Here is a 15,548-nt window from a genome sequence, read left to right as displayed (position 1 = left end):
TTTTCTTCATACCACTTTTCATTCAACATTTAATTCAAAACTTTTATTCTCTGCTGCACTTAAAATTTTATGATCATAGGAATGGTCTTATTTAGGTTCTTAACCTGGTAAACCATCTTTCAGCTTTCTACTACATGTCATCCTTTCCAGAAAAATTTTCCCTGATTCATTACGAGTTTGGTCACTCCCTGTATGTTTCCAAAGAACGTTTTTGGCCCATCAGAGCACTCACCACGCTGAACTGAAATTGCCTGCTTCTCTGTCTCCCTTTCTTCACTGGGAATTAATACCCAATCTCCAGCATCTAGTACAGTTCTTAGGAAGGTGCTTGGTAAAAGAGTAACTTCAGGAAGAACTCACTCTTCTTGAAGAGATCCTCCTAACCCTCAAGATTCCTCAATGAAAACACTTCTTGCAAAGCTCTCTCATCTTCATTCCAAACAGATGAAACTCTGTTGCTTAAGGGTTCTGGACATGTAACTTACCTTAGTTACTTGGTAAATTTGAAACTGATATGGAGCAAGTTTTCTTTTTTGCAATTTAATGATTACCAAATTAGGTTATCGGGTCCATATATGCTTCTCCGTCCTGAGGACGATAATACTAACTGCTCCATTAATGTATAGATAAATGGTTACCTAAATTCTCTAAGCCTTTGGTTTCTTCTGTGTAAAACCTGGATAATACTGTTGAACTCAGAATTGATTTATAAAACATCTATACAGCATTTATTATGTGCCAGGGACTGACCTAAGTGCTTTACAAATATTAGTCAAATAAATGATTAAGTGATGTAATGCACGTAAAACACATTCTTGGTATAGCAAGGATTTGATGAACTCTGGCTAAGATGACCATTACATCTAAGAAAAGCTGTGAGCAGAAAAAAAATACAGATAGAGGAATAGATGTGGGGTGCCCTGATAAAAAGGGCACCCTGCTCTAGAAGACATTTCCGAAAGGAAATGACTGGCGGCATTCTTTAGAGAACAGTTCAGGATCTTATACTATAACGACAGGGTTCTGTATTTTCATTTTCTGGGCCAAAAATATTTTAAGCCCCAAAACTGAAACTTGAAAGGTAATCTTAAACTTTACTATCAAGTCTGTAAATATTTTCAAATCTTTTATTCTCTTCAAAATATACATTCAGCCTAATCTACTGACTGATGCAAGAAAAGGGGCATTACTATATGATGACAACAGCAGCTAACATTTATCAAATGCTGCCTATGTGCCAAGCACTGTGCTAAGTAATCACTGTGTGTGCGCTAAGTTTTTTTGGGGAAGTATCTAATTTAATATTCACAATAGCTAACAGGACAGATACTCAGATCATCCTTCATCTGATCAGTGATTGAGGCTTAGAGAGGTTCAGTAACATGCTCAAAGGTTACACAGCTGAAAAACGAGAAAGCCAGGTCTGAATTCTAGAACTCTGAATTTAAGAGTTTGTGCTCTTCATCAATAGTTAATACTGCCTCCCCAATGATGAAAGAAACATTAGACTTAAATTCTAATTAATTTTGCTGCAGATCTCAGCAAAGTCTTTGATGAGTCACTATTTTTTAGCAGCAGAGGTAAACAGAAGGTTGTGAACAGGGGCAACAGAGCGTGATGCAGATCACTGTCCTCTCTTGCTTTGGAGAGATTCTATTAGGAGAAGCATGGAGATGGAGCAAGATTATTTGGGGAAATAAGCATTTTTACTTTGAGTTTTCTTAGTTTAAGACTAATGCTTTGTTTAATAAAGCAATCTTTAGTCTTTTTGGATATAGGGATATCTATTATTGATCGCATTTTCGTGACAGTTCAACTCCCTGTTCCCCATAGCCTATGAGGGTTAAAAAACCAGATCTGGCCATCACTAATTTAATATACAAAAATAAATTATCCAACCAAGTGGTGGAAATGGAAAGTTGTTCTGGTATATTCATTGTGCTGCAGAGTTCCATCCTCAATTTACCAAAATCTCTCCTATATTAGGATGCATTTTGATAGAATAACATTATGACTGTCTTATTTTAAATTTTAACGTATTAGAGATCTATGGTAAGGGGATCAGTTTTATAAACCTTCCTGTCTCCTCTTTTTCTCTGTGCCTATCTTCCTCTGTGTTCAATGCTTTTTCAAGCTCTTTTTCCTTGACCCGCTTCTGTCCAGTTTTGTCTGTTACAACCTTTGTGGCTGAACCTCTCAGTGTATATGAAACATACAAGGAAATAATGTGCTTAACAGTATTATCTTGCTTCAACGGATTATTTACCACTTTATTTTTCTTGATACTATCAGGCACACTATTTGCCTCATAGTATAAAGGCACACTTACCTTCTACTCGTTTTTTGTGAAGTGGAGGTCGTCCTTTCTTATTCCTTACTGAGGAGGTTTTGCTGCTGCTACTTCCACTGTTCACGGACATTCTATCATCTTCACCTCCAGTGACTAATGAATTTCTATAGGAGATGAGTGGAAGCCATACATCCTCCCTCCTTTCCATCATCTGTTCCGTTAGGAATTTTTCTAGGTATGAGTGACTAGAAACACAAAAGAAGCAGTCATTTTTATGGAAGCAGTTCATGCATCACTTATTTAATTTTTTTTCCATAACCTGAGGCTCTCTCTCTCTCTGAAGGTTCTGAAGAATCCTTAAGGACACACATTAAACTATTAACAGTGGTTACCTTTAGAAAGAGAGGGATTGAGAATTTAAGGTTTTGCTTCACAAATTCCTGGAATACTTTTTTTTTTTTTTTTTTTTGCGGTACACGGGCCGCTTACTGTTGTGGCCTCTCCCGCTGCGGAGCACAGGCTCCAGACGCGCAGGCTCAGTGGCCATGGCTCACGGGCCCAGCCGCTCCGCGGCATGTGGGATCCTCCCGGACCGGGGCACGAACCCGTGTCCTCTGCATCGGCAGGCGGACTCCCAACCACTGTGCCACCAGGGAAGCCCCTCAGGAATACTTTTAAACAAGCAAATGTATTACTAAGGGTGTATGTGTATTTCTTCCTTTACTCCTTTCTTTGTTTTTAAATACCAATGTTTAAAAAAAAAATCAGAAGTCTGGCTCAAAAAGGTTATTGAATTTTCTTTTAAAGTGTTCAAACCAGGGCAGGATTTCTAGAATGGTGGCGTGAGGAGCTTGGCATACCCTCTCCCCAGCAAAACAACCTGTTTGGTGTTGGTTGTTGATAGTGGGGGAGGCTATGCACATGTAGAGGCAGGAGGTCTATGGGATGGCAACTCTCTGTACCTTCTCCTCATGTTTGCTATGAACCTAAAACTGCTCTAAAAAATTAAAGTTAAAATAAATAACATAGATAAATTAAATCACATGTTTTCCTGTTAGTCTGGAAGACTGTACATGGCCCAAGACTGCCCTTCTCAGGAGCAATCAGTGAGGGACCTTCTAAGCTGCCGGTCCCCTGGCTGACCATGGGGCAAAGTAAACAACCTGAACTGTGATAGCAGCTTTCAAAAGCCACACCCACATCCAACAGTAAAAATCTAACTTGCTAAGGAGGTTTAAGCACAACCTTTGATTAATAAGGGGCTGACACAGGCTAAATAATAAAAAAACAAGGGAAAAAAAGATCTGAGTAGGGACAGCAGAGGCTGCATACTGCAAGAGAACAGACCTCACAGAGTCTGTTACTCCAAATAAATGACCAAGCAATCAACAACAACTATCTCTAGGAGGATAAAGAATGAATATCAAGAGTAGCTAAATTATTATTTTACAATGTATCACATATGCAATATATTATCTAAAATGGTCAGTTTGCAACAAAAAATTATGAGACAAAGAAACAGGGAAATGTAATCCATATGTAGGAAAAAAACCCCAAGCAATAGAAACTTGGCCCACAACTGCAAAGCAATTATTATACATATGTTCAAAGAACTAAAGAAAACCGTGTCTAAAGAATTAAAAGTATAATAACACTATCTCTCATTAAATAGAGAACATGAATATGAAGATAGAAATATAAAAAAAAGAATCAAATGGAAATTCTGCAGTACAACAATGGAAATTAAAAAGTCACTAAAGGTGCTCAACAGATCTGAGCTGGCAGAAGAGAAATCAGTTATCTTGAACACATATCAATAGAGATTATGTAATCTGAAGAGCAGAGAGAAAAAAAAAATGAAGAAAAATGAACAGTGCCTGAGAGAAATGTGGGATTCATTAAGTACACTGACATGTATAATGGGAGTACCAGGAGAAGAAAGGTGTAGAAATAAATGTGAAGAAATATGGCTAATCACTTCCAAATTCGATGAAAAACACGGATCTACACAGTTTCAAAGCTCAACAAAGTCCAAGCAGGATAGCTGCGAAGAGACCCACAACCAGATGTATCGCAGTGAAAATGATGAATGCCAAAGATTAAAAATCTTGAAAAGTATCCATAGTAAGAGAAAAGTAACTCATTACACACAAGGGAACTCCCAATAAGTTTAAAAGCTGACTTCTCATCAGACACAGTAAAGGCCAGAAGGAAGCAGGATAACATAGTCAATGTGTTGAAAGTAAAACGCTATCAACCCAAAATCTTGTATCTAGAAAACTGTATTTCAAAGCTAAAGATGAAACAAAAACACTCTCAGGTGAACAAAAGCTTAGAGAATTTGTTGCTGGCTTACTTGCTTTACAAGAAATACTAAAGGAATTTCTTCAGGCTAAAAACAAATCAGAGAGTAATCTGAATTTACAGGAGAAAACAGAGTGCTGAAGGTAATTACCAGGTAGTCATAAAGGACAATATAATTGCATATATACTTATCTTTTGTCCTTTTCACTGATTTTAAAAAGCAATTGTATAAAACTATGCATTGCTCTGTCACTGGAACAATAACATAGAAATGTGTATTTGACAATGTACACAAAAAAAGTGTGTGACAGCAAAGATGTATTAGAGTAAGGAAATGATAGCAGATGGTATTTCATACCCACAACTATGAAAATAACTAAAAAATATAATTAAAGATCTCTGAAGGAATTAAAATGTTACACTAGAAAATAGCCATTTAATATAAAAGAAGGCAATAAAAAGGGAAAAACAAAGGCACAGACATATAAAAAATAGAAATTATTATGGCAGAGATTGTTTCAAAAGAAAAAACATGATCTAACTACCGGCATGCCTCATTTTATTGTGCTTTGCTTTACTGTGCTTTGCAGATACTACATTTTATACAAATTGAAGGTTTGCAGTAACTCTGCATTGTCAAGATGATGGTTAGCATTTTTAAGCAATAAAGTATTTTTTAATTAAGGTATGGACACTGTTTCTAAGACATCATGCCATTGCACACTTAACAGACTACAGTGGAGTGTAAATATAACTTTTCTATGCACTGAGACACCAAAAAATTCGGTGACTTGCTTTACCTATTACAATATTTACTTTCTTGTGGTGGTCTGGAAGTGAACCTGCAATATCTCTGAGGTATGCCTGTATATGCTGTCTATAAGAAACACACTTTAGATTCAAAGGCAAAAAGACAGAAAGTGAAAGGATGGAAAGAAAGCTATACCATGCAAATAGTAACTAAAATAGAGCTGGAGTGGTTACACTAGTATCAGACAAAATAGACTTTAAGAGAAAAATTACTAGGGACAGAGGAGAACATTTTATAGTGATAAGTAAGAGTCAATCCACCAGGAAGACATAACAATTATAAACATATATACAACTAACAACAGAGCCCCAAAATACACATGAAGTGAAAACTGAGAACTGAAAGGAGAAATAACAATTCAGTAAAAATAGTTAGAGACTTTAATACCCCACTTACAGTAATGGATAGAACAAATGAACAAAAGAAAATAGAAGACTTGAACAGCATCCTAAAGAAAACTATAAGCGAAATGGACCTTCAATCTTCTTGAAACCAGTCAAAAACAAAATAAAACTAAAATATAATTAATATAAAAGGAAAGAAGAAAGTGCTCCACAATAGTTAAGCCAGTGTTCATAGATCTTTGAATTAGAGAATAAGAAATCATTTCCACTTGCAAATTCTAGGGTACTGAAAGGTAAACAACCAAAGAAAAACTATACAAAAGTTTGAAAGAAAATTATAGTCCCCTAAAATAGGGGTCCCCAACCCCCAGAGTCTGTTAGGAACCAGGCCGCACAGCAGGAGGTGCACGGCGGGTGAGCAAGCAAAGCTTCATCTGCCGCTCCCCACAGCTCACATTACCACCTGAACCATTCCCCACCCCCACCCCCCATCCATAGAAAAACTGTCTTCCACGAAACTGGTCCCTGGTGCCAAAAAGGTTGGGGACCGCTGCCCTAAAACAACCAATCAGAGCCTAAGTTACCAAGAGTAATTATATCTAGATGATTTTTCTCAAAAATTAAACATTTAAAATTATAATGGTGTCATGATAAAAGCCACTTGTCCTGCAACATGCAACTTACACAGTCTTTTTGTCTTGTCGAAGAAGTTTAGATGAAAATTCACTTAGTACTTCTAGGAAAGCCAGATTAGGAGGCGGATATTCTTGTCCTTTCTGATTTTGGTATTTAAAGGCAAATTCTATGCCATCCCTGAAATAAAAGAAAATATTGTCTTATTCTTCCAAATAGCTAGTATAGTTCTTCAATGGGCTAGAATTTCAAAAATAGTTGGGAAGGCAGCAAAATCATCACTGAAGGTAGTAAAATCTGACAAATTCAAATGGTAAAATAATGTTAATTTGTATGACACAGTTGCATAATAATATTTAATTTTATTATTTACAGTGGAAAACAACTTATATTGTGAACATGTATTTCACAACTTATATTGGGAAAAATAATAAGAAATAGCTAAACACCCACAAAGTTAAATTCCTGTGTAGCTTTTAGAGATAACAGAATACCCTGGAAAGATACTGAGATTGTTAGAAAATTTGGTTCTTAGAGCTGGTCATGGTACCAAGCAGGTGTCTGAGTTTTTGTAAGATACTTAAAATTTTTTGTCATTCAGTTTTCCATTATGAAATGAGGTTTCCATTATGAAATGAAGTTGCACAGTGCTTTTAAACAGATGTCTCCCACAACACTTTCTCACCAATAGACCAGATAAGAACATCCTGTTAAACTTTCCTTTCTATACTTTATAAGATGAAAAAATGTGTGAAGTAAGTAACTATTTTTCAAATTAAAAATACCCTCCTGGTTGAGAATCACTAGATTAGACAACCTCTGAAGTTCTCATAACTTGAAAATTCTAAAATTTGTCACTTTAAAAATTGGTCATATAATAGTTGTTTCTGGTAAATTCCAGTAAACCAGACTGTATATAACAGAGTGTTTATTTAGCTCACTCACTTGTGAAGCGTGGCAACTGCTTCTCGTGTCTTGATCTGGTCCAATCCGAATGTAAGGGCAAAGCGACGTGCCAATTCTTTAATGCCACTTACATGGGCAGATGTCCTATCTAGGTTGGGACCTTGCTCTTGAACAAGTTCATTAAACAACTGGTAGAAAGAAAAAAAAAAGAGGAAAAAACCTATAGTTAAGAAATATTTATTTATTGTTAGAATAAGTAATATAATTTAAAAATATTTAAAAGCCATATGGTAAAACACATATTTCCCTCCTTGTACTAACAGTAGCCACACTGTTCCCGTTCTCCAAGTCATCTACTATTTCTTGAGCTCATTTTCATGCTAGTTGTGTGATTAAATGCAAACCGAATTTTTTACCAAAACGGAACACATTTTGGGTTGGGAAAAGGAAATATGTTTACAAAAATATACTACGTATTCATAAACATCTATGTATTCTTTTTGTTGTTTTCACAGGAATGGTAATATATGAAATACAGGGTTCAGAACTTTGTTTTTTGACAAGAACATTATGTAAAAGAAGACCATTAAGATACAGGGGGTGATTTTTCCCACCCAATAAAACAAAATATACAAAAAAGTTCTTAAACTGAGTGAAGAGGTTTTATAATTACATAGACATTACATATATTGTATCAAAATAACAGAAACAAAACTCTGGAGTACTAAAGAATATAAAAGCAATCATCATTCTGTCATCAAAGTCAGACACTTAGATTATCTGCCTTCCCTTCTATTATGAAAGACGGATAACCCAAGCTTTCATCTAAAGCCACTCCCTGCTTATGTACTGAATCTCCCTGTCCTTTACCTACTTAGTGGTTTGGTCCTGAGCTACTGCTTTCTCCTGAATCCATTAACTATTCCCTCTCTGTTAGATGCATGCACCTTAAAAATCAAGCAAACAACCCTAACTTCTTAATTCCATCTCCTCTGCCAGTTACCAACACGTTTTTCTCATGCTCTTTACACAAAGATCCTGAGTATTGTTTACATTTGTTTTCTTTCTCATCTCCCAATCTCTCAATACACTTTAATCACACCATTTCACTGAAATAGCTCTTATCTTCTATTAATTATGTTGTCTACCATTTTAGGTTTCTTTAGCAATAGACCAGCTTAAACTACTTACTCTGCCATGACTAGAAACAGCAGTTCTTCCAGAGATTTTCAAATTTATACATAGATAATTGTTAATAAATTCTTAAACTTTAAAATGTTTTCACAGATAATTGTACACAATAGCCTTAAACTTTAAAATTTACATTTAAAATAAATTACAAAGAATATATTTCACTGTACGAATATCGAAGTAAAAGTTCTCTTTTCTCTTTCCCATTATATATCATTCTTCTCTCCAAAGATAATCAAGGTTAAAGTCTGAAATGTGACTAATTTAGACACATTAATATATAAAGTGACTAATTTAGACACATTAATATATTACATATATAAAGTTTTAACTTTTACATAAATGGTACTGTACGATATATTTTATCCTGAAACTTGCTATTTGTCACTTAATATTTTGGCTTAAAAATCGTTAGCTACTTCAGAGTATCAGTTTATTTTAACCATTCCTCTGTTGATGGACATTTAGACTATTTCCAATTTTGCAATATTACACAGACTGTTGCAGTACAACATTTTTCACATATACGTTTTTGTGCACACCTGCATGTATCTATGTAGATACCTAAGTAGCAAAAGTACTGGTTTAAAAGGAATGTATACCTTAAATTTTGAAATATACTGCAAAATTATATTCCAAGAAGGTAAGAGCAATTGCTTTCACAAGGGACCTTTTCTTGCCACATCTTTAGCAATCACTGGTATTATCTATCATTTTAATTCATGCCAGTCTATTTGGCAGTGATAAATGTCTCCTTGTTTCAATCTGTATTATATTAATTATTAATTAAGTTATGCCTCTTTTCATGTGTTTACTGCTTTTTAAATTTTCCTCTTCTGAAAAGTGGCTTTTCATTTGCTCACTTTTCTACGGGATTTATTTACCTTTGTTACTGATTTGTAGGATTTGCTATGTATCATTAAAAATATTTTCCCACAATCTGTCACTGTATTTTAAATTTTGTTCAGAGTGCTGGCTGATGTATAAATCTGTGTAAGTATATATATATAATCAATTTTTTACATTGTGGCTTCTTTCCTTGAGGACTTCCCTACTCCAGGACATAAAAATATCCTTTTATTTTCTTATAAACTTTTAATTTTTAACATTTATATGTAATCCACCTAGTAGTTATTTTGGGTGCATGTTATGTAGGGCTATCACCTATTGAATAGGCCCGATCCTTTCCCCACTGACCTTTATCATAGGCTAAATATATACATACATACCTACAGCCATCCCCAACTCTCCCATCTCTACGTTAATCCTAGGCATTTACTAGAAATCTTATTTAGGCAATACATGTGACGTATTTTCTTCTTTGGATACTATTGTTGCCCCTTCCCTTATTAAATACTTTAAAAATGTATTTTTAAATTTTTTCTTTAAAAATGATTACTTTTAAAATATCCAATTTGGCATTTCATCTGGTCTAAGAATAGATCACCTTAGGATTTCATCTATTTGAAATGTGAACTATAGGAGTGTCTTCCTAAAGAAAATACACATAACACATCTTTGTACCAGAAAGTATCCATAGTAATGTATTAATGCAATGACCTAATTTAAATGAGGTAAGATACCTAGCACATAATAATAAGCACATGGAAGTGCTCAATAATATTAATTTTACTCTTCATCTCTTTCCCTTCAAATTTCTTACCTGCTGTAAACTGAGAATGAGGGTCTTGGCACACTGAATTTTATCAATCTGCCTGGTTTTACTCAGTGTTTCCTTAATAATATCACCATAGTCATTGTAATACTGTGAGAAAAAGAAAAAAATATAGTTTTAAAACTGTTGCTATTTAATGAGATAAATAGGCTGATGAAAGAAATGGAAAGGTGAGTACAGAGGTGTTTAATTTTTCATCTTAAAAACCTAATGAGAGTTAAAATATATTGTCTAAAGTTAAAGGAATACACATTTGATATTTAAAATTATGAAATAACTAATAATAATTAAACTAAAAAATTGGTAATTCCAAGAGGAGAAGAAGTGATATAGGTGAGCAAAATTCCTCATTCTTTACAACATGGATTCAATAGATTTAAAAGGTGACAAATCAAGAAACACAACTCTGACAGAAACATCTTAAAGAGCTAAAATCAAAACAGTTAAAATTGCTTGCTTACTTCTGGGGAGTAGGCCTAAATAAGGGGAAGGGCAGATTACAGTAACAGATTTAAGTTTTCACTGAATACTTTTGTGCACTCATTATCCCCCATAACATGTCTATATTTTACCATTATAAAAAATAAAAACACTGATTTCTTCAACAGTGATTAAGAAAAATTCAACTAATTTCTTTATAATTCAACTTTTGGATACAGGATTTAAAGAGTTTTCCTTGTGAGTAAATAATTAGGAAAAACTTTGAGACCATTAAATCTGGATGTTATCTCCAAGCTAGAGCATAAAACCTATAACCTATGTAAAGAAGTGAGTATATTAGCTTGACAACTGGATTTTTATAATCTTTAAGAAGATGGGTATACTTCCATGATGTGAAGTGCAAAAAAAAAGGGTAAATGTCTCGAAAGAATCATCCTTTCAGTGCAATTAAAAATTATCTCAATGCAGATAAAAAGAGAAAGATATATGAGAACACTAAAGTGGTTCGACAGGTAGATCAACAATAAATTCAGATTTTTAATGATCACATAGAGAAATGAGGCAGAAAGCCAAATAGACAAGGATGTATAATAAAGAATAGCAAACAACTATTAAAATATTCACAAAAAGATTAAAGCCTAGAAAGAACAGAGGAGTGTAAAAATTGCTAAGGATGATAAAGCTTATTTCTTGAAACCAAGACAGTATTGCTAAGGGATGACAAGGAAAACCATATTAAGCTCATATTCATCTAACCAAACCCCGTTTCGACATTACTTTTGGAAGCCTTGTCTGGTTGCTCACTTAAGTCTCTATTTGTGCTTGCTTTGTAATTTATACATCTATCTCTACAGTAATCATGATGAGGCTTTATGGTTTAGTGGAAAGAGCTAAGCTTTGAAGCTAGGCAAACCTAAAATCGAGTGCCAGTTTTTGCTACTTTAATAGTTGTGTGGGGACTTCCCTGGTGGTCCAGTGGTTAAAATTGGTCTTGCAATGCAAGGGACACCAGTTCGATCCCTGGTCAGGGAACTAAGATCCCACATGCCGCGGGACAACTAAGCCCGCGCACTGCAACTACTGAGCCCGAGCGCCACAACTAGAGAGCCTGTGTGCCGCAACTGCAGAGCCCATGCACTCTGGAGCCCTTGCACCGCAACCACTGAGCCAGTGCACTCTGGAGCCCGCATGCCACAACTAGAGAGAAGCCTGCACACTGCAATGAAGAACCCACGCGCTGCAACGAAAGATGCTGCATGCTGCAACTAAGACCCGACGCAGTCTGTAAGCAAGTAAGTAAGTAAATAAATAATAAAAAAAGGTTGTGTGGATCTTCGAAAGTTAACCTCTCTGAGCCTTAATTCCCTTATCTGTAAATGATGATATTATTTCCTAACTCACAGAGTTACTGTAATCAACAAAGATAATATAAAAGCTTTAGAACAGTGTCTCAAATATAAATGGCATAGAACACAGGCAGCTATTCATTATTAGCATGTTATATTATGTTTACATTTCAGTTTCTCTGTTAATCTGTAACCTCCTTAGTGCAGAAATCATGTCTTATTTAAATCCCTGGCTACTAACACAGTGCTCATCACACTGCAGTTGTTTAGCAAAATATGATGACTTAGTTACTATGTCATAACTAGAATTGGACATAAACATGTGAATCAATGGAATACACAATATTCTGAACATGGGCAAAATAAAATACTGTGTCTGACACAAGAACAAGGCCAAAATACATAAACTGAGAAGTGTGCCTCTTAGGCTATATCAAAGATTTTTGAGCACTGCTTTTTTTGTGGTTCAGAAACAAAATGTAGCTTCTGGAAAGGAGAGCAGCCAGGAAGGCAACTACCTATCAAAATCCTGTCATATAAAGAATGGTATAAAACCTTTCAACATCTCTTTACCTCCCTCAGGAAAAAAATCCCAAGTTCTCACACAGCATATAAGGTCTACCCTGTCAGTTTCTTTAAATCTTACCTCTGGCTCCATTCTCATAAGCAATCTATGTTACTATATCAAATTACTTGCATTTCCCCCAAACAATTCATTGCTTTGTACACGAAGTCCGATCTGCCTAAAAGTCCTCCTACTACTTTTTTGCTTGACTGGCTAATTTATGCTTATCGTCTCAGACTTAGTTCAGAAGGCACTTCTAAGCAGTTTTCATTAACCCTCATATTTCTTAAGAGTGGGGTATCTGTTTTATATATTTCCAGGAACCCCTATACGTACCTCTGTTATACTGTATAAATGCAATTGTCTAATTACTTGACTATTTCCAGCTTTAGACCACTTTGGAGCAGGAATTTAAAAATCTTTGTAACTTGAGTGCCTGGCAACACAGTAGTAGGCATACTTATAAATATATCTGAAGAGATTTCATAGGGAAGAGAGTTAGCTTTCTTCCGTAAGAGTCCATGGCCTCATGCAAATAAAAAGGCATTCTTTCATATAAATGTAAGCAACTCCTACTTTATGGAACTGATATAATAGTATAGAGTGATAAAAAGCTCATATATAAAATAGAGGAATTTTAAATATGTCAGAAAATCATCAATAATATTTAGGTAGGAGCTGTCAATTTTAGCTTATTCATCATTCTTTCATTTTTAATTGCAAACTTCTCTGCTACTAAAGTGGAGGGAGAAAAATAAGAATATGAAACTACTATCTTAATAAATAAACATCCCATTTAAAAAAAGACTGTAAAACTATACCTTCATGTAGTGTTTAAAGATGTCTGCAGCTGCATGCATGTCAACAATATCGTAGATGATAAGTTTGCTGAAGGCAGCAAGTAGATTCCTTCTCTTATGTAAGGCCTCAATTTTATTAGCTTCGTCTTCTTCATCACCCTCTAACCACAGAAAATAAATTACTTATGAACTTTGGCCCTTTATCCAAGGTAAAACAATGTAGACAATCTGCATAATAAAAAACCAGCCTATAACTTTACAAATAGGTACAATTCAGTTTTAGATGGGCTAAAAACTGTTAGTTATACTGATTATTTTAGGGTGCTATATTTAGTTAAACATTTATTAAACACTTAGTAGGCACTAAGGTTTCTGTCTTCTAGGAGACTGTCATAGCAAAGATTGAGTAAGGTAAACAAACCATATAGATTTTTTTTCTGATACTTTTGTCATAATAATACTGTTGTTCTGTTTACCTTTAAAATGCTGTCTTCTCTTATCTGAATATTCCTTATGTGCTAATGTATTTCTACAGAGAAGAAATTTCTAGAAATTTTTAAGACACAGGGAAAAAGTTTTCTTTTAGAAAAATATATGGGGAGTAATGGAAATTATATGGAGGAGTTAGTTTTCAGTTCTTGTCCTAAACATGGTTACACTGTAAGCTGAGAAAGTATATTTTGCAAACTATGTTAATGTACATATGCATTTTTTTAAACAAAACCTTACCAAATGCTTTCAAACAAGTAGTCTTTATTCCTCAAGTTTTAGATTCTCAGGCCCTATTGGCTTATCTATTTCTAATCCCAAGAAAAATTTCTCCACAAGGCCATAGACAATAAAAGTTAACACATTTGTTTCAGGCTCTGTACTGACTCTCTCATGTTTTGGCGTGCCCTTATTTAGGGACAGTGTTCTTCCTTCCCTTCTTTGCGTGTATATATTCATAAAAAAACTTACTCTCAACTTCTCTCTTCCCTTTCTATTAACTGGTCCTGCTGTGAAGCATCAATGCTTTGAGAAGTTGGAAATCTTTTTGCTTAAGATAAGTAGAAGGTAAATTTTATCTCCTGAGATTAATATGAGCTCAAAATAAAGATCCTTTGTTCACAGCCCAGTATTTTCTAAAATGTTCTATTAAATAAAGAATATTCTAATAGCACCAAGTAGATCTGTGGATCTGATATGCCACAGATCTTAGAGATTATCTATTTCACAAATAACCTATATAATATTTATTTATAATTATTTATATTCAGTCTAATTTTACTAAGTTTTCATTCTGCAGGCTCAGCACAATTTTGACTGGTGAGGTTTGATAACATTCTTTTAGCACTTAGTATCTTAGAGTCACATTTTGTTAATTTAAGTAATATATGATCACTACTCAGAAGGAGAAAGGAACTCAGATGCTTTCCTTTAGAAAAATTGTGAACCTGGAAGCAGTTCAATTAGAAAAAAAACATCTATCCTAAATATACATTTTACATATGTGGGAAATGACAAATGTACACAATTATTTATTATAGCATAGATTATAATAGCAGAAGATTGGAAACTAGCCAAATATCAATATGAGATGAATAATATAAATTATGCTCTATTTAAATAATAAAATACTATGTAGCTATTAGAATAAGGAAGCTCTGTATGTAGTGATGGGGAAAGATCTTTAAGGTACTATGTTAAAGTTAAAGCAGGGACACCTCACTGTGTATATTTTTATTCTTGTTGGTTTCTTAACTACATGAATGTATTAACTTTTTTTTTTTAAGAAAAAAACTGTAGTATTTTTTAGGATTGAATTTGAAATTTTTTCTCATATCTTTTGGGGTTGGTAAAACAAGATCAATATTGACAAAATGATAGCTACAAATACCCATGCTCTGGTTCTCCTCATCTTGGTCAATGAAAACATGATCCATCACAAAACTGAGGAGTTCAGACTGAAGTCCAGTATCTGGATTAAACACCAAAGGCTGAAGGCCCTCCCTGCCACCTGTCATTAATTGGTGGCTGAAAATCATCAATAGATCACAGAGTAACATGAAAGCCTGGAATGCAAAGGAAATTCATCAGTAAAATATTGTACAAATGTAGCTATAACTACAAATCAATGTTAATGAAACTATACTAAATTAAATACAGCTCAATAACAGTACCATAATAGAAATTCTGAGTATTCAAATTGCAGCTACTTAATTTTAATTTCCAAACTGAATAAAATTATTTTGTCTCATTA

General features: G+C 34.4%; 1 protein-coding gene across 1 annotated transcript in view; it reads right to left on the bottom strand.

The window, feature by feature from the left end:
- Window positions 1-15,548, bottom strand: part of STAG1 (STAG1 cohesin complex component) — a 423,440-nt gene that overhangs the window by 8,268 nt on the left and 399,624 nt on the right. Inside the window, exons 24-29 of the mRNA XM_067737732.1 lie at window positions 15,186-15,360; window positions 13,328-13,467; window positions 10,143-10,244; window positions 7,328-7,476; window positions 6,434-6,562; window positions 2,330-2,535 (exon numbers count right to left, since the gene is read on the bottom strand). Coding sequence (XP_067593833.1) covers window positions 2,330-2,535; window positions 6,434-6,562; window positions 7,328-7,476; window positions 10,143-10,244; window positions 13,328-13,467; window positions 15,186-15,360 — 901 coding nt within the window. The remainder of the gene's footprint in view (window positions 1-2,329; window positions 2,536-6,433; window positions 6,563-7,327; window positions 7,477-10,142; window positions 10,245-13,327; window positions 13,468-15,185; window positions 15,361-15,548) is intronic.

Source organism: Pseudorca crassidens, chromosome 5 (assembly GCF_039906515.1).
Source record: "Pseudorca crassidens isolate mPseCra1 chromosome 5, mPseCra1.hap1, whole genome shotgun sequence".
In the NCBI taxonomy this organism is placed as follows: Eukaryota; Metazoa; Chordata; class Mammalia; order Artiodactyla; family Delphinidae; genus Pseudorca; species Pseudorca crassidens.
Note: the sequence above shows the minus strand (reverse complement) of the source record. Positions and strands in the feature narration are given on the sequence as shown.